Source organism: Callionymus lyra, chromosome 3, assembly GCF_982586985.1.
Source record: "Callionymus lyra chromosome 3, fCalLyr1.hap1.1, whole genome shotgun sequence".
Taxonomy (NCBI): Eukaryota; Metazoa; Chordata; class Actinopteri; order Syngnathiformes; family Callionymidae; genus Callionymus; species Callionymus lyra.
The window spans coordinates 17,799,753-17,823,985 of NC_141820.1; the positions used below are offsets into that span (position 1 = coordinate 17,799,753).

Here is a 24,233-nt window from a genome sequence, read left to right on the forward strand (position 1 = left end):
ACTCACTCGTGTAGTTCCGGTGGAGATGAACCAGATATCCAAGTGCAAGTCAAAACACTGCAAAATACATGAAACCTGGTTCGGACTACGATTCTATCCATTACTAAATCACACACACGTTGAGTGACTGCAAGAAATGTTCATTTATTCCCTCATCATCTTCACTCACCAAAGGCTCCTGCTGGAGGTCTGAGGAGGAACTGATGAAGTGCTCACAAGTAAAGATGGTTCTGCAAACAGCTGCTGACACACACACACACACACACACACACACACACACACACACACACACACACACACACACACACACACACACATTGATTGACCAAAGTCGACTGTCAGCTGAACGCAAGAGGGAAACTGTCAGGACCAGGAAAGAAGGTGAACGTGGCAGAATAGTCATTATAGACACATCCCACTGTAACCATTCTTCAACTTGACAACACCAATGTGCACTCTGCTACTATAACAAACTCATATGTCCTTCCAACACTGATGTGTCACTCTCACACTTTCCACCATGAAGACACTGATGTGTCACTCTCACACTTGCCACCATGAAGACACTGATGTGTCACTCTCACACTTACCACCATGAAGACACTGATGTGTCACTCTCACACTTTCCACCATGAAGACACTGATGTGTCACTCTCACACTTGCCACCATGAAGACACTGATGTGTCACTCTCACACTTTCCACCATGAGGACACTGATGTGTCACTCTCACACTTGCCACCATGAAGACACTGATGTGTCACTCTCACACTTGCCACCATGAAGACACTGATGTGTCACTCTCACACTTGCCACCATGAAGACACTGTTGTGTCACTCTCACACTTGCCACCATGAAGACACTGATGTGTCACTCTCACACTTGCCACCATGAAGACACTGATGTGTCACTCTCACACTTGCCACCACGAAGACACTGATGTGTCACTCTCACACTTGCCACAATGAAGACACTGATGTGTCACTCTCACACTTGCCACCACGAAGACACTGATGTGTCACTCTCACACTTGCCACAATGAAGACACTGATGTGTCACTCTCACACTTGCCACCACGAAGACACTGATGTGTCACTCTCACACTTGCCACAATGAAGACACTGATGTGTCACTCTCACACTTGCCACCATGAAGACACTGATTTGTCACTTTCATACTTGTCATCATGAAGACAACGATGTGTCACTCTCATACTTGCCACCATGAAGACACCGATGTGTCACTCTCATACTTGCCACCATGAAGACACTGATGTGTCACTCTCACACTTGCCACCATGAAGACAACGATGTGTCACTCTCACACTTGCCACCATAAAGACACTGATGTGTCACTCTCACACTTGCCACAATGAAGACACTGATGTGTCACTCTCATACTTGCCACAATGAAGACACTGATGTGTCACTCTCATACTTGCCACAATGAAGACACTGATGTGTCACTCTCACACTTGCCACAATGAAGACACTGATGTGTCACTCTCATACTTGCCACAATGAAGACACTGATGTGTCACTCTCATACTTGCCACCATGAAGACACTGATGTGTCACTCTCACACTTGCCACCACGAAGACACTGATGTGTCACTCTCACACTTGCCACAATGAAGACACTGATGTGTCACTCTCATACTTGCCACAATGAAGACACTGATGTGTCACTCTCATACTTGCCACCATAAAGACACTGATGTGTCACTCTCACACTTGCCACAATGAAGACACTGATGTGTCACTCTCACACTTGCCACCATAAAGACACTGATGTGTCACTCTCACACTTGCCACCATGAAGACACTGATGTGTCACTCTCACACTTGCCACCATGAAGTCACTGATGTGTCACTCTCACACTTGCCACCATGAAGTCACTGATGTGTCACTCTCACACTTGCCACCATGAAGACACTGATGTGTCACTCTCACACTTGCCACCATGAAGATATTGATGTGTCACTCTCACACTTGCCACAATGAAGACACTGTTGTGTCACTCTCACACTTGCCACCATGAAGATATTAATGTGTCACTCTCACACTTGTCACCATGAAGACACTGATGTGTCACTCTCACACTTGCCACCACGAAGACACTGATGTGTCACTCTCACACTTGCCACAATGAAGACACTGTTGTGTCACTCTCACACTTGCCACCATGAAGATATTGATGTGTCACTCTCACACTTGTCACCATGAAGACACTGATGTGTCACTCTCACACTTGCCACCACGAAGACACTGATGTGTCACTCTCACACTTGCCACAATGAAGACACTGATGTGTCACTCTCACACTTGCCACCACGAAGACACTGATGTGTCACTCTCACACTTGCCACAATGAAGACACTGATGTGTCACTCTCACACTTGCCACCATGAAGACACTGATGTGTCACTCTCACACTTGCCACCATGAAGATATTGATGTGTCACTCTCACACTTGCCACAATGAAGACACTGTTGTGTCACTCTCACACTTGCCACCATGAAGATATTGATGTGTCACTCTCACACTTGTCACCATGAAGACACTGATGTGTCACTCTCACACTTGCCACCACGAAGACACTGATGTGTCACTCTCACACTTGCCACAATGAAGACACTGATGTGTCACTCTCACACTTGCCACCACGAAGACACTGATGTGTCACTCTCACACTTGCCACAATGAAGACACTGTTGTGTCACTCTCACACTTGCCACAATGAAGACACTGATGTGTCACTCTCACACTTGCCACCATGAAGACACTGATGTGTCACTCTCACACTTGCCACAATGAAGACACTGTTGTGTCACTCTCACACTTGCCACAATGAAGACACTGATGTGTCACTCTCACACTTGCCACCATGAAGACACTGATGTGTCACTCTCACACTTGCCACCATGAAGACACTGATGTGTCACTCTCACACTTGCCACCATGAAGACACTGATGTGTCACTCTCACACTTGCCACCACGAAGACAACGATGTGTCACTCTCACACTTGCCACCATAAAGACACTGATGTGTCACTCTCACACTTGCCACCATGAAGACACTGATGTGTCACTCTCACACTTGCCACCATGAAGACACTGATGTGTCACTCTCACACTTGCCACCATGAAGACACTGATGTGTCACTCTCACACTTGCCACCACGAAGACAACGATGTGTCACTCTCACACTTGCCACCATAAAGACACTGTTGTGTCACTCTCACACTTGCCACAATGAAGACACTGATGTGTCACTCTCATACTTGCCACAATGAAGACACTGATGTGTCACTCTCATACTTGCCACCATGAAGACACTGATGTGTCACTCTCACACTTGCCACCATAAAGACACTGATGTGTCACTCTCATACTTGCCACAATGAAGACACTGATGTGTCACTCTCATACTTGCCACAATGAAGACACTGATGTGTCACTCTCATACTTGCCACAATGAAGACACTGATGTGTCACTCTCATACTTGCCACCATAAAGACACTGATGTGTCACTCTCACACTTGCCACAATGAAGACACTGATGTGTCACTCTCACACTTGCCACCATAAAGACACTGATGTGTCACTCTCATACTTGCCACAATGAAGACACTGATGTGTCACTCTCATACTTGCCACCATAAAGACACTGATGTGTCACTCTCACACTTGCCACAATGAAGACACTGATGTGTCACTCTCACACTTGCCACCATAAAGACACTGATGTGTCACTCTCACACTTGCCACCATGAAGACACTGATGTGTCACTCTCACACTTGCCACCATGAAGTCACTGATGTGTCACTCTCACACTTGCCACCATGAAGTCACTGATGTGTCACTCTCACACTTGCCACCATGAAGACACTGATGTGTCACTCTCACACTTGCCACCATGAAGATATTGATGTGTCACTCTCACACTTGCCACCATGAAGATATTAATGTGTCACTCTCACACTTGTCACCATGAAGACACTGATGTGTCACTCTCACACTTGCCACCACGAAGACACTGATGTGTCACTCTCACACTTGCCACCATGAAGACACTGTTGTGTCACTCTCACACTTGCCACCATGAAGATATTGATGTGTCACTCTCACACTTGCCACAATGAAGACACTGTTGTGTCACTCTCACACTTGCCACCATGAAGATATTGATGTGTCACTCTCACACTTGTCACCATGAAGACACTGATGTGTCACTCTCACACTTGCCACCACGAAGACACTGATGTGTCACTCTCACACTTGCCACAATGAAGACACTGATGTGTCACTCTCACACTTGCCACCACGAAGACACTGATGTGTCACTCTCACACTTGCCACAATGAAGACACTGATGTGTCACTCTCACACTTTCCAAGATGAAGACACTGATGTGTCACTCTCACACTTGCCACCATGAAGATATTGATGTGTCACTCTCACACTTGCCACAATGAAGACACTGGTGTGTCACTCTCACACTTGCCACCATGAAGATATTGATGTGTCACTCTCACACTTGTCACCATGAAGACACTGATGTGTCACTCTCACACTTGCCACCACGAAGACACTGATGTGTCACTCTCACACTTGCCACAATGAAGACACTGATGTGTCACTCTCACACTTGCCAGCACGAAGACACTGATGTGTCACTCTCACACTTGCCACAATGAAGACACTGTTGTGTCACTCTCACACTTGCCACAATGAAGACACTGATGTGTCACTCTCACACTTGCCACCATGAAGACACTGATGTGTCACTCTCACACTTGCCACCATGAAGACACTGATGTGTCACTCTCACACTTGCCACCACGAAGACACTGATGTGTCACTCTCACACTTGCCACCACGAAGACACTGATGTGTCACTCTCACACTTGCCACAATGAAGACACTGTTGTGTCACTCTCACACTTGCCACCATGAAGACACTGATGTGTCACTCTCACACTTGCCACCACGAAGACACTGATGTGTCACTCTCACACTTGCCACCACGAAGACACTGATGTGTCACTCTCACACTTGCCACAATGAAGACACTGTTGTGTCACTCTCACACTTGCCACCATGAAGACACTGATGTGTCACTCTCACACTTGCCACCATGAAGACACTGATGTGTCACTCTCACACTTGCCACCATGAAGACACTGATGTGTCACTCTCACACTTGCCACCACGAAGACACTGATGTGTCACTCTCACACTTGCCACAATGAAGACACTGATGTGTCACTCTCACACTTGCCACAATGAAGACACTGATGTGTCACTCTCACACTTGCCACCACGAAGACACTGATGTGTCACTCTCACACTTGCCACAATGAAGACACTGTTGTGTCACTCTCACACTTGCCACCATGAAGACACTGATGTGTCACTCTCACACTTGCCACAATGAAGACAATGATGTGTCACTCTCACACTTGCCACCATGAAGACACTGATGTGTCACTCTCACACTTGCCACAATGAGGACACTGATGTGTCACTCTCACACTTGCCACAATGAAGAAACTGATGTCTCACTCTCACACTTTCCAAGATGAAGACACTGATGTGTCACTCTCACACTTGCCACCATGAAGACACTGATGTGTCACTCTCACACTTGCCACCATGAAGACACTGATGTGTCACTCTCACACTTTCCAAGATGAAGACACTGATGTGTCACTCTCACACTTGCCACCATGAAGACACTGATGTGTCACTCTCACACTTGCCACCATGAAGACACTGATGTGTCACTCTCACACTTTCCAAGATGAAGACACTGATGTGTCACTCTCACACTTGCCACCATGAAGATACTGATGTGTCACTCTCACACTCGCCACCATGAAGACACTGATGTGTCACTCTCACACTTGCCACCATGAAGACACTGTTGTGTCACTCTCACACTTGCCACCACGAAGACACTGATGTGTCACTCTCACACTTGCCACCATGAAGACAATGTGTCACTCTCACACTTGCCTCAATGAGGACACTGATGTGTCACTCTCACACTTGCCACCATGAAGACACTGATGTGTCACTCTCACACTTGCCACAATGAAGACACTGTTGTGTCACTCTCACACTTGCCACCATGAAGACACTGATGTGTCACTCTCACACTTGCCACCATGAAGACACTGATGTGTCACTCTCACACTTTCCAAGATGAAGACACTGATGTGTCACTCTCACACTCGCCACCATGAAGACACTGATGTGTCACTCTCACACTTGCCACCATGAAGACACTGTTGTGTCACTCTCACACTTGCCACCACGAAGACACTGATGTGTCACTCTCACACTTGCCACAATGAAGACAATGATGTGTCACTCTCGCACTTGCCTCAATGAGGACACTGATGTGTCACTCTCACACTTGCCACCATGAAGACACTGATGTGTCACTCTCACACTTGCCACCATGAAGACACTGATGTGTCACTCTCACACTTGCCACCATGAAGAAACGGATGTGTCACTCTCACACTTTCCAAGATGAAGACACTGATGTGTCACTCTCACACTTGCCACAATGAAGAAACGGATGTGTCACTCTCAAACTTCCCACCATGAAGACACTGATGTGTCACTCTCACACTTGCCACCATGAAGACACTGATGTGTCACTCTCACACTTACCACAATGAAGAAACTGATGTCTCACTCTCACACTTTCCAAGATGAAGACACTGATGTGTCACTCTCACACTTGCCACCATGAAGACACTGATGTGTCACTCTCACACTTGCCACCATGAAGACACTGATGTGTCACTCTCACACTTGCCACCATGAAGACAACGATGTGTCACTCTCACACTTGCCACCATAAAGACACTGATGTGTCACTCTCATACTTGCCACAATGAAGACACTGATGTGTCACTCTCATACTTGCCACCATGAAGACACTGATGTGTCACTCTCATACTTGCCACCATGAAGACACTGATGTGTCACTCTCACACTTGCCACCATAAAGACACTGATGTGTCACTCTCACACTTGCCACCATGAAGACACTGATGTGTCACTCTCACACTTGCCACAATGAAGACACTGATGTGTCACTCTCATACTTGCCACAATGAAGACACTGATGTGTCACTCTCACACTTGCCACAATGAAGACACTGATGTGTCACTCTAACACTTGCCACCATAAAGACACTGATGTGTCACTCTCACACTTGCCACAATGAAGACACTGATGTGTCACTCTCATACTTGCCACCATAAAGACACTGATGTGTCACTCTCACACTTGCCACAATGAAGACACTGATGTGTCACTCTCACACTTGCCACCATAAAGACACTGATGTGTCACTCTCACACTTGCCACCATGAAGACACTGATGTGTCACTCTCACACTTGCCACCATGAAGACACTGATGTGTCACTCTCACACTTACCACCATGAAGATATTGATGTGTCACTCTCACACTTGCCACCATGAAGACACTGTTGTGTCACTCTCACACTTGCCACCATGAAGACACTGATGTGTCACTCTCTTATTGCCAACATGAAGTCACTGATGTGTCACTCTCACACTTGCCACCATGAAGACACCGATGTGTCACTCTCGTACTTGCCACCATGAAGACACTGATGTGTCACTCTCACACTTGCCACCATGACACACTTATTCTCACTTCTGACACTAATGTGTCACTTACACTCTTGTTCCAAGGACCACATTGATGTGTCACTTACACTCTTGTCCCTCCTTCTATATGCCAGTCAACAGTGGTGCGTCTGAAACAAAGATCCATTCCTTTATATTGCGTATGATGTTAAATCTTCATCAACCTTGACTTCAGAGACTGAGGTAAACAGATGAATGGAACAATAATGTTCTGACAATTCTAACATTCTGACAAGGAAGCACAACTGCTGTGGCTTTTGGAAGTGACTTTGTTGAAAAGACGCCAAACTGACTTTTTTAACATACATCTTTAATAAAAGGTTGTTGTATTGTGAAAACATTACAAAAATATATATATGTATGCTGGCACACTGTTAAAATCACCTGAGGATAAAAACATCAGATTGGATTTATTCACAAATCTGGAAGTGACACTTCAGGGTGTAGCTGCTTCCATACTTTCACTACTTTCTGCTACAGATGTTGGTAGACCTGCTGACATAGGTGTGATAGATGTTGTCCAAGAATGAGGCATCACTCTGAAATAAAGATACACACACAGTCAGACAGTTAGACACTCACACAGATGTAGTGACGGCTTACCACCACTGGAGATCGCTAAAAACAAACTTTAAACCTGAAGTGAACAATTTACAGTAGCGCACTGAGGAGAAACATAGTTTTAAAAGATCCAGGGACCCTGACCTGGATGAGGTGCAGTAGTGCTGCCTGCAGCTGAGATCGGGACAAGACCCTGGAGTCTCTGGACTTGACCTCAGCAAACACACTGGGCGAGAGGAGCAGGGGGAGAGCTGGCTTTGTGACTGGGATACTCTGAGGGGAGTCCAGCTGGAGAACCACACCAGAAAAGATCAGTTTAAGGTGTGAAATAAGTCTGGTAGTTCACAGGGTTCCTCACTTGTGGCTGATCTAGAGCATGCAGACCGACATAGCCCTCCATGCCCTGCTGGACCAGCTTGAGCCTCTGGAAGAGGTCATGGGGCGACACTGAACATGCAGGAATACCCAGATTCCATCAGCAATACAAGACGTGGAAGGAGAATTGACATGACTCACCTGGGCTGAACGCATGTTGTGGTCTGGGAGAAGATGAACCTAGGAAAGGCAACTGTCCTGGCTGATGATGAGGTGTATGAGAATGAAGGCTCCTCTGGTCAAATTTTTGGAAAGCTGGACAGTTTGGCAACTGGTTGAAGGGTCTAGACATAACGTCTGGTCTACCCATGGCCCCAGAGTTGCAGGTATTGCTACCGCCCACTGTGGGGCGCCATAGATATGTTGCTGGTTCCGGTCCAAGGGAGCCAAACAGCGAGTCTGGAAGGACTGACCTTGACCCTGGGTGGATGAAGTCCTGGTGAAAAAAACACCTGGATTAGGAAGGTGTTTTTTTTTATTATTGATCTGACAGGAAGTACGGCACCTGAGTGCTTGGCTTGACAGGGATGGGCTTGATGAGGTTCCGGTGAACATCCTCACTGACCCGGATGTCCTTTGGTTCTGGGGAGAGCTTTTCCTCATATAGGCTCTGAGCTCTGCTAAGCATCTGCAGAATGTCAACAGTCGCTCCATCTTCTTTCCTCTGAGCTCGAACCACCTCCTGCTGGGTCAGACTGAAAACAGGTTCACAACCACTTTGTTTGGTCAGAAAGCAGCAGCAGGACTTACAATTGCAGAATGCCAGTGATGCGATGACAGTCCTGTTGGTTGTAGAACCAGATGCCATGGATGATCACTGAGACAGGGGAGGGACAGAGAGTTTAGGGAGTTAAGGGAAAGATGTAGGAAAACAGCTCTCATTACTCAATCTTCTCTTTCTGTTCACAGACAGAGTGAACAAAACCAGTCAGTGCACTGGTTCTGAAACAGTTGTTGTGTTGAAGGTACCGAGGGCAAGAAGAAATTAAAATGAGGGAGAAAGTGGGCAAGAAAACTTAGAATGAAAGCAGGAAGGACGCACAATGAGGAAGACATGGGAAGGAATAAAGGAGAATGAGGAAGGCATACAATTGAAGAAGGGGAGTGGGGAAGATCTGGGAATGAAAGGGTAGAGAGAAGGCGATTAAATGTAGAGAAAGAGGAGAGAGGGTAAGAAGAGAAGGAGAAGAAAATGGGAGGAGGGTGATGAAGATGCGAGAATGAAGAAGGATAAGGAGAGGAGTTGACAAAATATGGGTATGAAATGTAGAGAAATAGATGAGAGGGTGGGGAAGACTTCAGAATGAAAGTAGGAGGAGAGAGTAAGACAGGAGAGAGTTAGCAAGAAAGGCGAATGGTTAGAAAGATGTCATGATAATAGGAGGGAGAGACGGATATGAGAAGGAAAAAGGAAGGACAAAAGGTGAGAAAGACATGAGAATAAAAGGAGGAGGGTTGTTGGGTGAGGAACACCTAAAAATAAATGAAGGAGAGAAGCAGGTGTCAAAAGCACAAGAAAGAAAGAGAGGAAGAGAAAACAAAAGATGGAGGGATGGAAGAGATAAAAGGAGAAAGTAGAAGCGGCTGAAGAAAATATTAGATGACCGTGAACGTGGAGGAAAAGAGGGAAGCTGAGACAGTCTAAGTGGAAAAAGTGGGGGTAAAAGACGCAATTAAAAGGAAGAAGGATTGAGGACACAGAGTAAATGAGTGAGAAGAAGGGGTAGATGAGGGAGGTCCTGATATAAATTATATTAAATAAATATTGATTATTGATTTGGATCGGTGGTGGTGGGAATCACAGAAAAGAGGAGTTACACAAACAGACACAGTGAGAGGAAGCAGGGGAGGGGAAGGAGGAGTAGGAGGGAGGGGCGGGCCAGAGAGAGCCTGGGAAAATAGTACAGGACCAAATAAGTAACATAGAGGGACGTGGTGGGTTCACAGAATCTCTGGACCACGCGCCTGTAGCTCGGCTGTCCCGCGAGGATCCAGGTCTGAACTATTGGGGGGTAAGTTCAGATGCTGGAGTGTGATGTCATCTGAGCTGGTCTGCTGACCCTAACCCTGTGAGCAACATCTATGGCTGGGATGCTACGAGCACTTTTCCAGAGGAGACCCAAACACCAGCGGCTCCAGGAGGAGGCCGAGGTCCGATTCAAGGGACTGCTGGTGTCAGAGAAGCAGCTGGGATACACACATGTGCCCCCAGGAGGTAACACACACACACACACACTCAAACACACACACACACACACACACACCACAGGGTCCAACGGTGTGTGGAGAAGGAACAGAACCTTGTTATCTGTAACTGATATTTTTAGCTGCCGCCACTACATGAGCAGGAAGTGATGTAATCACAGGGTGTTTGGTTTGATTTGGAGGAGTCACATGACTCACATACACCAATAGAAATGACACACTTCACGAAGCATTCATGCACGTACACATACACAAATGATCAAAAGTTTCTGGCTGGGGCATCCGTGTTTATGGTGTCGTGCAGCCGGTGTGCTTACGGCCAGCATTGCGGTACAGCAGGAAGGGCTCCTGCAGTTGCATGTCCAGGTCTCTGGTGATAGCTTCGCTCAGGTTTTGCATGTTGAGTCTGTTCATGATGGTGAAACCGTGACGGGGCGACGTGGACCTGAACCCATCATTATCATCATCATCATCATGTTGTGTGTGTTTGTATGTGTGGGTGTGTGTGTGTTACAGTAACCTGCTGTAGATGAATAGAGTTCCCTCCACCTCCGTCTTCTCCTGATAAAAACATAATTTCTTTTTGAGTTGAGACGTCCACATGTTATCAACGGTCAATGACTTTTGTTGTTCAGTGTGATAAAAAAGACGCGACAAGTAAACATATATTTGTTAGGAGATACTATCAGAAACCGCAGCCTTCGTTGACGCTACTTCTGTGGTGACGTCACTCACCCACTGAAGAGACTGGCAGCTGAAGGTGTACAGCGCCACATGACTCGCCACGTCCACGACTGTTCTGATACCAGGGTCCAGTCTCTGGAGGGCAGCCAGACTCATCTCCATACCGTTGGCCGAGAGCGAGCCACTGCTGCTCGGCAGCATTCTCGTCCTCTTCTTTTTTTCGGTTTAGCACTAGCTCGAGCGGCTAATCGTCCACAAACAAGACGAGTTCTATGGCAACGTTTTTCAGAAGTGCAACACAACTTAGAACTCAACGAAGGTGTGTCATGGATGGTGTTCATGATCCAGTCACAAGAGCCATATGTGGAGGTTTGTCAAGGGAAAGTGAAAGAAAGCTGCGGGAGAGCGTATCCGCCGCCATGTTGGATCGCTGAACGTAAACACGCGCAGGCAGAAGCAGTCGAGTGAAGAGCAACGAGCTCAGACAACTTCGTCAAACTCCGATGAGCGGCAGCGAGTCTGACTTTTCGGGGCTAATCTGCACCCGGTCGGGTCATGTCCCCTGACAGCTACCGGAAACAAATCCAGTCTGTTTAAGTTTTTTTTTCTCCACAAAAGCGTCTTTTTAATCTGCTGAACGATTTCTAATACATTTAACCTGAGCACTGCTCAAGGGCGACTGACTGAGCCTTCAGACCCTAACTGGATCACTCTCATCATCTCAGTTCCCCTAAGAGCAACATCTCTTCAAAATAGTTCGGTGGGGGCTCCAGCTGATGAGCGGGGTTCTGTCCATCAGTTGGACTGGACTGGTTTACGGAACCACAGACCCTGGAGCGGTCAAGGCTCCACCAAATGGGGCGTTCCCTTTCGGTAAACTACACGCAACTTCACAACTGTACGATAACTTCAATTCATCCTAACTTATTGCCAGTTAAACTATATTTATGTTTTGTGATATGATATATGATAAGATGTGCATATATCATATCACATTGGGGACAATAAGGTTGTCACGGCAGCTCACAAAACAATGATTAACCATACGAACACATTATATTAGGTTATAAAATTCACATTGTAAAACTTATGTCGAAAAATTATAATAATAAAATGAAAATACAGACGTATATAATTTATTTTTCTTTTTTCTCTCTCTTTTTAATCGTGAAGGCCCCAAAACAAATGTGTTTGAGGTATCCCTAGTGTTATCTCTGGGTCAAGATGACTGACCTCCAGCACTGCAGATGTATTTATGGAAGCCAGGGAGGTTGGTCTACTTGACCCAGAGACAACACAAAGATACCTCATACAATCTCCATCTTTGACCAATAGTATCATTTTTTAAATTATTAATAAAAAAGCAACATTGTTACAATAAGTGCTTCTTGAATTAAGCTTATCAATATGTACAAACAAGTTACACTCTGCACTATCATCTCACTATTAGTAATATTATATATATATATATATATATATATATATAAAAATACTATTTAATAAACACTATACAACAATTTACAAACAGTACATACTGATAATGCTAATACAATTCAAATAACAAAATAAAATGTTTATTTAAATTATATTAACGCAATAATAAATTAATTACCCTCCTGTAGCGTGGATGCTTGTTTTGTTTTTTTTGTTGCTTAAACTCATGACAATCTCCTTTTTATTAAAAAAAAAACCAACCTATTGTCACAGTTTAGGAAAGTCACGTGCAATGACTTATGTTCCTTGAATCTGGCTGATCAATCAGTACACACAAGTTAAACACTGGACTATCATGTCATACTAGCATCTGGCAGCAGTTCTCTCAACTAAAGTGGCAGCAGGAGGACATAAGGTAAGTGTAACAACACATAAGGTACATCTGTAGAAACCGTATTACTATGATCACACAACCATGGCCACATTTGAATAAACTGCTTGTGTGTCAACAAGAAATGCTGAAGTTCAGTTTTGAGTTTTGATACAGAAATAGACCAAGATGCCAGCTTGTGATGGAACGTTTATTTTTGTTTCATACCCCAAAGTTGATTTGTATAACGCCGAGTTAAAGGTCTAGAAAGATGTTTTCTTTACCTGTAGTTTAACTATGTTCCTTTAGGAGCGTATATGAAGTTGGAAATGTTTTCATATTTTAGATTTGTAAAACTGCATTTGTATTTTTAAAAGAAGTATCCCTGTCAGAGCACACTATATATGGTGTAGCACAACAATAAAAATAAAACTAGCTTTAAAAAACTAGTCTCAAGGAAGACTAGAGGAACACACACACACACACACTCTGGCAGTTCATCGTCATCATCTGGAGACCAGACCAGGTTCTGCTCAGGAGGGTTTTTAGCATTTCTTCTTTTTTTTTTTCCAACACACACTAAGTCACTCACAAACAGTCACTAACACACACAACAAACACACATGCACACTCGTATACATATATCTTACACTCACTCTCTCACACAGAGACACATTCTCTTTCTTACAAAAACTTACTCACTGACATTCACACACACACACACGCACGTACTCAAACGAAAACTCAGACACTTTTCACGATCACAGACACACACTCTTGATACACACAATAAAGGCACACATCTGGAAACGTTAACAGTGTCTGCATGAACGTGTGCCTCCCCCTCTCTCTCTCTCTCCGTCCCCCAGTATCACCGCAGAGCTGCAGCCGCTTACTCTGCTCGGTGACACACACACACACACACACACACGCTCTCTCTCTTTCTACATCACACACACACGCGCGCCGTGACATGCGCACGGAGGGACAGACGGACAGGTAGGACGGATCGACAGCCATGCTGGTCGGGACCTGGACGCGGTACCGGGTCTCTGGACAACAGGACTGACGTGTCTGGATCGTGATTCTGGGATGAAAAGGAGGTTTTAACCCTGAAGCTGCCGAGATGGAATATTTCAGTCGCTCTGTTTTCCAAATGTTGCTCCTGCTCTCCTCCTCCTCTTCCTCCTCCTCCTTCTCCTCCTCCCGTCACATCATCTGATGCGTCTCCTGCGCACTTCCATCCCTGACACTGATCTTCCCTCCACGGCTTAGTTTGACACTGGGAGAGGGGCCACGAGCCGGGGGGAGAGACAGGGGGAGACAAGGGCTGAGGTGTGACTGTACGGTGCTGCTCTCATGGTCGCCGCCTAGGGCCCGGATGTACCGAGGGATGCACCGGTGCGTTTTCTCAGCCGGTTCCGCCGACAGATCCCGCTTCTTCTCGCCGTCCTTTAGCGCCATCATGGGGATTAGGTAATATTGACTCCCGAAGCCTTCAGCAGGAGCGGATCTTAGCACTGTCCTGCCAGAGACAGTCTTCTTTTGGATTTCTGTTCCCCCTCCTCCCCTCCTGCACCCCCCTCCGCGCTTCTTTCACCTCTGGAGGTTCCGGCGGACTCGATTTATGGTCAATGAAAGCAGAAACATGTACATCCCGGAGGAAACCCTTGAGAACCATCAAGGTACGTGGCGCCTTTTCGGTCTCACCTGTGTGTGGGGGGGCGGGGGGGGCTTATTTCCTGCAGGTGTAGCGTGAGGCCTGGTCCTGTGGTCGTGGGTGGGTGGATGGGGGGGGGGGGACTCAATGAGGATTGAGGGGGGAGGGCGACCCCGGTTGACTTTTATTTTGGGAGTTTTGGACGCAACAGTGTGTGTGTGTGTGTGTGTATTTGTGTGAGAGAAAGAGCGTGTGTATTTGTATTGCGCAGTGTTACGCGTCTTCTTCCACCCACGTTGCAGAGAAGCTTCGTCTCTGCTCCGCTGCGTCTTCGTCAGCCGTGGATCCGATGATGTCCACGCTCTTCATCACCACCACCATCATCACCACCATCGTCTTCCTCGACGCCTTCACTTTCATCACAGCCACACTCCGCCATGGCGACAGGCTCCATAGCAACAGGGGGATGAGGAGCTCTAGTGTGGACGCTTGTGCGCGCGTGTGCGCGCGAGAGCCGTAAAGTTACGTTTCATAAGTTGACGTTTGATGATTTACGATGGTCACCATGGAAACGACATCCGTGCCACAGAACTCGATAGATATGCTCTTGGACCAGCTGAGTTCGGGTGATGTTGTTTAATGCTGGTTACTATGGCGATGGGCAATACTTTACGTGACACCCCCCCTCTGTCCGTCCATCCTTTGTGGGCTTGAAACAAACACATGTAGATTTTGTTGTGCAGGCCCTTAATGAGTGAGGAAGTGATGATGAGGATCAGCACCTCTCAGTCTGAGGTGTTGCGTGTTGGAAAGGGCTCCAATGTTGCTGGCGTGAATCTTTGAGGTTTTGAAATGTGACCGCATTCCACACAAAGGTCAACGCTTGTACAAAAGGTTCACCCACCTCCAGGTGACCACCTCTCATGTTGGCCTCTGTGGAGGTCCAGGACAAAGGTGCTCCAACTTACTCTTACGTCTTCTGGAGCAAGACTGTGGTGTCAACCAGGGCTGTGCGGGTCTGGCTAGCTTCATCCAGGTCTGTGGATCCTGTCATATCCCGACCTCGAGGATCTCCGCTGAGCCAGAGATGGCGGAGACCAGGCTCTTGATCTCCAAAATGTCTGCATTTTCTGCGAGTGAAGGTCCTCTTCCATAAGTGACCTGTTTTTTTGGATCATCACTCAGTAGAACATTATGGCTGGGCCTTGTTCTTCCAGGACCTCCAGTGCTCCTTCATGACTGACATTAAGTTCTGAATAGTTTCTCAGAAGTGTGTGTAAGATGGTTATTTGTGTGTATGCGTTTTTGTGTGTATGCGTGTGTGAGTATGAAAGCCAGTGGTACTGTGTGTGTGTGTGTCTATCTGTGTATTTGTGAGTTGGGGCATGTGTATATGTGCGGGTATAAAAACCAGTGACAGTGTGTGTGCGTTTGTGTCTTCATGTGTATGTGTGAGTTTTAGTGTGTGTATACATCTGTGTATGAAAACCAGTGGCTGTGTATTTTTTTTCTATTTGTGAGTTGGGGTGTGTGTATAAGTGTGAGTATGAAAGCCAGTGAGTGCGCTTGTGTTTGTCTATGTGTGTTCAAGAAAGTTGTAATGTGTGTATAAGTGTGTGTGTGTGAAAGCCAGTGAAAGTTTGTGAAAGTGTGTATCAGAGAGAGAGTGAGAAGGAGAATAGCGAGTGTGTGTGTGTGTGAGAGTGATTTAAAGGATTCCAAGGGTTTCATCTCAGTCAATCTGAATGGAGCGAAATGAGTTGCTGAGGCCTGGGAATGACAGCGATTCAATAGCACGTCAAACCAAACAAAGCATGAGCAAAATCATAGAGCCGGACGGAAGAGTGTGTTTGTAAGTGTGATCGAGTGTGAGTGTGAGTGAGAGCACAAGTGTGTGTGTTTTTTGAGTGAGTGTGTATGAATCTAAATTAAGCTCGTTTCTTTCTATAAAAAGCTTCCTTTGAAGAAACAAGTTTTAAATGAGCAGCTGGACGTCACATGACATGATGCAGGAAGTCTGCGGCTGTATCTGACTCTGGTTGTATCTGTTTGGTCGAATGTGTGAGCCCCGACACCCATGACCTCTTCCAGGTACTTCAGGGTACCTTTGTTGAGTGACGGTACTATTCAGACTAGCATGTCTTGATAGTGGACCAACTAATGTCCAGAGCTGCTCCTGAAGGTTCTTCTACCGAGTTCTTCCCAATAATCTCCTACCTATCCTTACCTCATTCACATTCTCTTTCTTTTCTTCTGCTTCTCAGACTCCTCTTTCTATCACTCTTCTTTCTGTCCTTCCTTCTGCTCACTCTCCTGCCCTTCATTTCTTCCTCATCTCTAATAAAGAGGAGGATGCAGCGTTCTGGTTTGAAAAGACCTGAATATATTAAATATATCACACCGCGTGTCCTTGACAGTCCGTGTGTGTGTGTGTGTGTGTGTGTTCAGCCTTTCTAGGCCAGTGTGATGTGTGCTCGCTGGATCACTTCCCACCAGACCAATCTTTGCGTGGAATTGTGTGTGTGCGCCTGCACATGAGTGTGTGTGTATCCGCATGTGAGTATGTATTTGAGTGTGAATGTCATGTGTGAGTGTGTGTGTATGAATATATGACTGTATTTGAGCGTGTGTGTGTGTATTTGAGTGTGAATGGTATGTGTGTAAGTCCACTTCCCAGAAGACCCGAATGTCATACACCAATGTTCTAATGACTATTACAGACAAGATTCCAACCTCAGTGTGTGTGTATTTGTAAGTTTATGGGTGTATGTGTGTCAGTTTTAGTCACTATAGGCTGTCTGCTGGTTCACGTTTTGGGGTACGTGCAGTGATGTCATCATTAGCCGAGCAAGACCAGTGTTGGTGTGTTGTCAGGACAACCAGAGCAAGTGCAGAGTCCAAAGGTCATCGACCTCCGGGAGATCATTGACAGAGCATCATCAGTTTCTGCTCTTAATTATCATCCTCATCTGCACACGTGGACCAATCGGAGCACAGTATCAACGACTGTCAGGTTTGTTCCGGTGTTCAGAGAAATCATCCTTCAGAGGCGACAGTTCTGGTTCTGATCCGACTGTGAATGCGTCCTAACATGAAAGACCGGATATTTAAAGCAGCAGACAAAAATATATTTTTCCTCCTCATCCTCATTCTGTCATGTGAGGTCACTTCCTGCATAGGGAGTTCATTTCCTTTGTACTATGTCTGTCACACACACAGACACAAACGCACACACACACACTCTAAATTAGACACTCACACAAACACACATTCACCAACAGTGTTGAAAAGAATACTTCAAAGAACATAAAGCATGATTTATTATTTGCTACTGTCATTTAACACTACTCACATTACATTAAAGCTGTTTTATTTTTAGGAACTACACTACCCTTCCATTTATTTTGCATTACCAAAAAAGCTTATGTGGATTTGATCTTCTGTTCGCTTTCATTGTGGTATCACAACATGACTGAGTTAGTCTTAAGTCTGATAAGAGTTCAATGTAATGGCCTCATTTATGGCTCAAAATATAATGTTACAAAAAACAGTAACTATATTTTGTGAATCCAATTGTTTTAGACTTTATTCATACTTTATATTGTATCCTTAATTCTCATTCTACTTGCATGAGTTGTGTGAAGAGAGAGAATTTGATGGATAAAATGACACCATTTCTATTTTATTTACAATAAATTCCAACTACTCAAAAATCTAAGATTTGAAAAAAAGCAACAAAAGTGTAATTAAATAAAGATAGACACGGACGTACTTTGTCCTGCGAACGTTCAATTCACAAACAGAACTTTTTTTGTGAATAAATGAGGGTCCTGTGGACTGACATCACAGAAGACTCTAGATTGTCTCCACCAGAGTTGGGGACAAGTCAATTTTACATTTGTCAAATTGACCCTTGGAGGTGTGAGCTGCACCTGAAAGACACTCGGAGCAGATTTGTTCTGGTGAAGGACTATGAAGGAAAGTCTCTATCACAATGAGCAAGGTTTTCTTCAGTCAGGTCGATCTTTCAAACTGCTGCCTGGTGCTCCCCCTTTCTCTCCCTCGGTCTGCTCCCCCTTTCCTATCCTCTCCCTCCCCTCCTCCCTCCCTCCCACGGCCTCCACAGCTGGAAACTTACACAAGTTTCCACTTCTCCAGATTCTTTTGACTGAAAGTCACATGGAATGTTTCTGGGTTTATTCTTTAGTGGAGGTTCACTCACCTACTCACTCACAGACTTACTTAGCTTGCATACTCACTCACTCTCTCACGATATACATATGTGAATGTGTAAGTAAATGTGTGCACTTGAACTTAGCTGCTTGCTAAATGTTACATTCACTAAACAGTGAACTAAACTGTGAGTGCTGGAGTGATGAGAGGATAAAGAAATAATGAAGGATGGTGGAAGAAGAAAAGAAGAGGTGAAATAAAATAATTAATTTCTGTAGTAATGACATGTGGGTAATAGTGACCGAGTTATAAAGGGATGAAGAAGTTATTAGGGACTGATAATGGAGAGGTGATGGATTAATGAAGGGATGACAGAATGATGAATGAATGATGAGGTGGTGACAGAGGATGAATGAGTAATAAAGGGACAATAATGTGATGATGGTAAAAGGAGTTGGAGTTATGAATGAGTGATGTCTGAATAATAAAGACGTTGGAGTTATAAATGAGTGACGTCTGAAGAATAAAGGAGTTTCGGTTATGAACGAGTGATGTCTAAATGATAAAGAAGTTGGAGTTATGAATGAATGATGTCTGAATAATAAAGACGTTGGAGTTATAAATGAGTCACGTCTAAATGATAAAGAAGTTGGAGTTATGAATGAGTGATGTCTGAATGATAAAGACGTTGGAGTTATAAATGAGTCACGTCTAAATGATAAAGAAGTTGGAGTTATAAATGAGTGACGTCTGAAGAATAAAAGAGTTTCGGTTATGAACGAGTGATGTCTAAATGATAAAGAAGTTGGAGTTATGAATGAATGATGTCTGAATGATAAAGTAGATGGAGTTATGAACGATTGATGTCTGAATGATAAAGGAGTTGGAGTTATGAACGAGTTAGTCTGAATGATAAAGAAGTTGGAGTTATGAACGAGTGATGTCGCAATGATAAAGTAGATGGACTTATGAATGAGTGATGTCTCTATGATAAAGTAGTTGGAGTTATGAACGAGTGATGTCTCTATGATAAAGTAGTTGGAGTTATGAACGAGTGATGTCTCTATGATAAAGTAGTTGGAGTTATGAACGAGTGATGAAGATTTAATATTGATAAATGATGGAGTGGAAAATGTGTGATAGAACAATGATGGAGGAGGAGTAATGAAGAGGGGTGAATAAGTGGTGCAAGGTTTATTGAGTCATGAATGATAGATGAATAAATAATGGTGGAATGAAAAAATGTTGATGGAGTGATGTGTAAATGATGAAGAGATGATAATGTAACAAAGAAGTGATGTATTGATGAAGTGTTGATTGAAAGTTAAAGGAAAGATGAAGTAAAGAGAGATGATAGGGTGATAATAAGTCAAAGAGGATAATGTATTAATGAACAAGTGATAAAGGGATGATGACTGAGATTTGCATTGGTACATGACGGAGTAAATATTAGAGTGATATAGGAGTAATTATACAGTACTTACAGATAATCAAGTGATGATGGAGTGATTAATATGTGATGAAAGAGTGACTAAGGGATGATGGATTAATGAAGGACTGATCAAGAGGCGATGAAGTAGTGATTGAGTGACGATGGAGTGATAAAGTGATGATGGAGTGATGAAATGGTGATGTAGTGATAATGAAGTGACGAAGTCCTGAAGCAGTGATGAAGTGGTGATGTACACATGAAAGGATGAGAACATGAAAAGAAGGTGGTTCAGTCTTCCTTGAAGACTTTAGACGAAGACGTCGTCTGCACGTGTCTCCATGTTTCCGGGTCACTTTAACCAACAATCCACAGGGGCTGAAAAACTGGGCGATAATCTGAGCTCATTAACTCCTTGAAGCAGAGCGACGTCCCCACACACTCAGGACACACACACACACACTCACACACTCACACACACTCACATTTTCATAGTCACCTGCTGTTTTGTAGGCGCCGTTGTCGTACAGGTGTGTAACCGTCCTCTTTCTCTTCGCAGGCTCCGACTACTCCCCCCCTCCTCTCCCCCGCCCTCCCCCCTCCACACTGACCAATGAGCACGGGGATGGCGGGTCAAACCTCGGTGTGGTGGGTCTGGCACCGGAGCACGTTCCCACGCCCGGCGCTGCCCTCAGCTGGCAGGCGGCCATCGATGCAGCGCGCCAGGCCAAGATGATGGGCAACGCGGTGGCGGGTGGAGCGGGTCTTGGGGCGGGGGGAGGGGGGCCCATCTCCACCGCCAGCTCCACCCAGAGGAAGAGGCAGCACTACAGCGCCAAGCCCAAGAAGCAGACCACCACCACAGCCACGAGGCCCCCCCGGGCCCTGCTGTGCCTCACGCTCAAGAACCCCATCAGACGGGCCTGCATCAACATCGTAGAGTGGAAGTATCCTGGTGACCTCGTGACCCTCACCTCTGACCTTTAGTTCACTTTCCGTTCTATTATACATGTGTGCGTTTGTTTGTGTGCGAGGTATTTGTGGTTGGGTAACTGTACACCTGTGTGTGCATGTGTGTTCAAGAGTTTTTCTATGTGTGTGTATGTGTGCGTGAATATGCGTGTGAGTTTGCGTGCTCGCCCGTATGTGTGTGCGCGTGTGAGCGTGCGCACTGATGGTTGTGATGAAGACCAGACCTCGTCTCTCACTGTAGCCAAAAATAATGAGGTCACTTCACTGAAGGACCCAAGAACTCAGAACCTCCTTCACACACACGACTGTCATGCTGCTGCACCATATAAGGACAACTGCTGTCTCAGGCCACGAGTGTCCGTGACTCACTGACTCACAAACATACTAACACACACTCATACGTGCACACACACGTATACATTCAATTTTACACACACTACTTGCACAGACACACATACTTATAACACCACACGCACACTAACACAAAAACATACCTAAAAAAACCCACACACACACTCACACACATATATGCTCACATACGGTACCAACACCAACACATACACACTCTGCGCCACATGTGTTTACTTAGGTGTGTTTAGGATGAAACATTATTTTTGTGTGTTTTTATAAGAATGTGTGTTTTTGTCATTGTCTGAGTGTTTTTCATGAGTCTGAGTGCTCATTAGTGTGTATCGCTGTGTGTCTGTTCATTTGTGTGTTGTCAGGTATGTGTGTTTAAGCAGATGTTTTCACATGACCTTGGTCTGAGAAAGTTGCTCTACAAATAAAACGTACTTACTTACTTACTTACTTACATGCTTTAGATCGTGTGTAAAAGTGTATATTCACAAATTTACTTTCAGGAGTGTGTGTTCAAGTACATGTTGTGCCACAGTAGTTAGTGCGACCGCCTCACAGAAAGGCAACTTGTGACCTTTTTGTTTGGAGTTTGTATGTTCTCCCCGTGTTGCGTTGGTTTACTCCGGGCACTCCAGTTTCCTCCCACAGTCCGAAAACATACAATGGTTGCTTGGGAATTTGTGTAAATTGTCCGTTGATATGAGCGCGTGTGCGAATGTTTGTATGTCTTTGGTAATGTAGTTTAAGTTAGTATTCATGTGTGTTATTTTCTTTTTCAATTACACGCGCTAAGGAGCATTGGTTGAAACGTAAGCGACGTGTTCAAAACCTTAAAGCACCTGTATTTACATCGTGCAGTTCAACAGTTAATGCCCAAAACTGTCTTACAAAAAACACATTTCATATTTCTCTTAAAATAAACTAAAACCCCAGCACATTTTTTCACTTTATTAACACACACAGCCACTAGTAAACGAAAAATACCAACAACAAAGAACATTATGTTATTTATTATGCAGGGATTTATTCAAGAACATTTGTGCTTTAGGACTATAGCAAATCTATATATAATGAAGAATCTTGAAGTAAAATACAAATCATAGTATAAAAACAAAACAACAACAACTCAATAACTTCAATATTCAGGTCCTGTGATCTGCATTCAGACACATATTTTATCAACTTCACATCTTGGTCTTTTTGGGTGGAATCTTCTTGAGTGTCTGATCCATCCCTGGCAGGCTTTTGGAGGAATATATCCACAACCAGCATTGTAGCCAGCATAACTAGCATATTAATAACTGAGTTGTTTGACACTTTCTTGCTTCCTATCGAAAGTTACTTTGCACAGTTGCCTCGTCTAAACTTCACTCCTCTCAAGCACTTGGGCAATTGTTGTAGTGATGGTGATCTCGTTGGCAAAGGTTGCTCTGTTTTCCAATAAAATCTGTCTCAATACAGTACTTGTGGGATGAATGTCCTACCTTAGTTTGCACCCTTAAACCAGCACGGTCAATTCCTGTGGTTTCATCAGATACCTCAGCTCTTACTCGTTTTACTTTCTCTAGGCTGCTCTTCTCTCTATACCAACTGTACTCACTCCTTAATCCATACTCAAGGAAAAAGAATAGGTTCCATCCGCTGTTAGTTATCTCATTCATTTTATTTTATTGTTAGATTTCAGATTATGTTCTTATTTTGAGTGTTAAACTGTTTTGAACAAACTGATTTGGCATTTAAAAATGAGCTGTTAAATCATCAGGTGTGTACTGAGCTTTTAACTTATGGCTTCAGTTTCGACCAATGTGCCTTAGAAATCGAAAGTGTGTTTTCAGTATTAACTGTGTGTTGAGTTGTATGTTTTCAGGTGTTTTTTCAATTGTGTGTTCAATTATGTTGAGATGTGTTAGGGGGTGCGTATGTGTTCAAATGTGTTTTCAGATTTGTGTTCAGGTGTATGCTCAAGTTTCTTTTTAGATTTTTGTTTTCAAGTGTGCGTTCCTTGACTGTCTGCTCAGACCATTTGAGATCATTATCCTGATGACCATCTTTGCCAACTGTGTGGCCTTAGCTGTCTACATCCCTTTTCCTGAAGACGACTCCAATGCCACCAACTCCAACCTGGTGAGTATTTGACACAACACAATGATGAAGGTCCTGTTGATGATGGTGTGGATGATGAAGTTAAAGGTACTTGATGTAGAGGAAACTGCTACTGACGATTAAGGTGGAGATAAAGTTCTTGATGATTAAGGTGAAGGTGCTGATCATGATGATGACGAAGTTGTTGATGATGAAGGTTTG

At 44.7% G+C, this 24,233-nt stretch overlaps 2 protein-coding genes across 11 annotated transcripts in view; one reads left to right on the forward strand and one right to left on the reverse strand.

The window, feature by feature from the left end:
* Nucleotides 1–8,017: 8,017 nt before the first annotated feature.
* dcp1b (decapping mRNA 1B) lies at nucleotides 8,018–11,961 on the reverse strand. 3 transcript variants are annotated; one of them, XR_015710743.1, is made up of 9 exons: nucleotides 11,583–11,961; nucleotides 11,368–11,408; nucleotides 11,165–11,292; nucleotides 9,393–9,459; nucleotides 9,148–9,337; nucleotides 8,784–9,078; nucleotides 8,626–8,691; nucleotides 8,412–8,555; nucleotides 8,018–8,245 (listed from the first exon to the last, which is right to left on the reverse strand). XR_015710743.1 is itself a non-coding variant. In XM_087786741.1 (9 exons), exons 1-9 carry the CDS (start codon nucleotides 11,730–11,732, stop codon nucleotides 8,171–8,173), a joined length of 1,179 nt encoding a protein of 392 aa, XP_087642867.1. In that variant the 5' UTR covers nucleotides 11,733–11,961; the 3' UTR covers nucleotides 8,018–8,170. The 3 variants fall into 3 exon arrangements, 1 of the variants encoding a protein (XP_087642867.1); XM_087786741.1 differs by having other exon boundaries at nucleotides 8,626–8,714; XR_015710744.1 differs by lacking the exon at nucleotides 8,626–8,691 and having other exon boundaries at nucleotides 8,019–8,245.
* cacna1c (calcium channel, voltage-dependent, L type, alpha 1C subunit) overlaps nucleotides 9,393–24,233 on the forward strand; it is a 42,361-nt gene continuing 27,520 nt past the window's right edge. For 5 of the 8 annotated variants that reach the window (XM_087786732.1, XM_087786733.1, XM_087786737.1 and 2 more), the window contains exons 1-3: nucleotides 9,393–10,857; nucleotides 21,157–21,544; nucleotides 23,948–24,053. In XM_087786732.1, the coding sequence (XP_087642858.1) occupies nucleotides 10,725–10,857; nucleotides 21,157–21,544; nucleotides 23,948–24,053 (627 nt within the window). In that variant the 5' untranslated portion in view covers nucleotides 9,393–10,724. Of the gene's footprint in view, nucleotides 10,858–14,300; nucleotides 15,021–21,156; nucleotides 21,545–23,947; nucleotides 24,054–24,233 lie in introns of those variants that run through there. The other 3 variants (XM_087786739.1, XM_087786738.1, XM_087786736.1) reach the window with 2 other exon arrangements.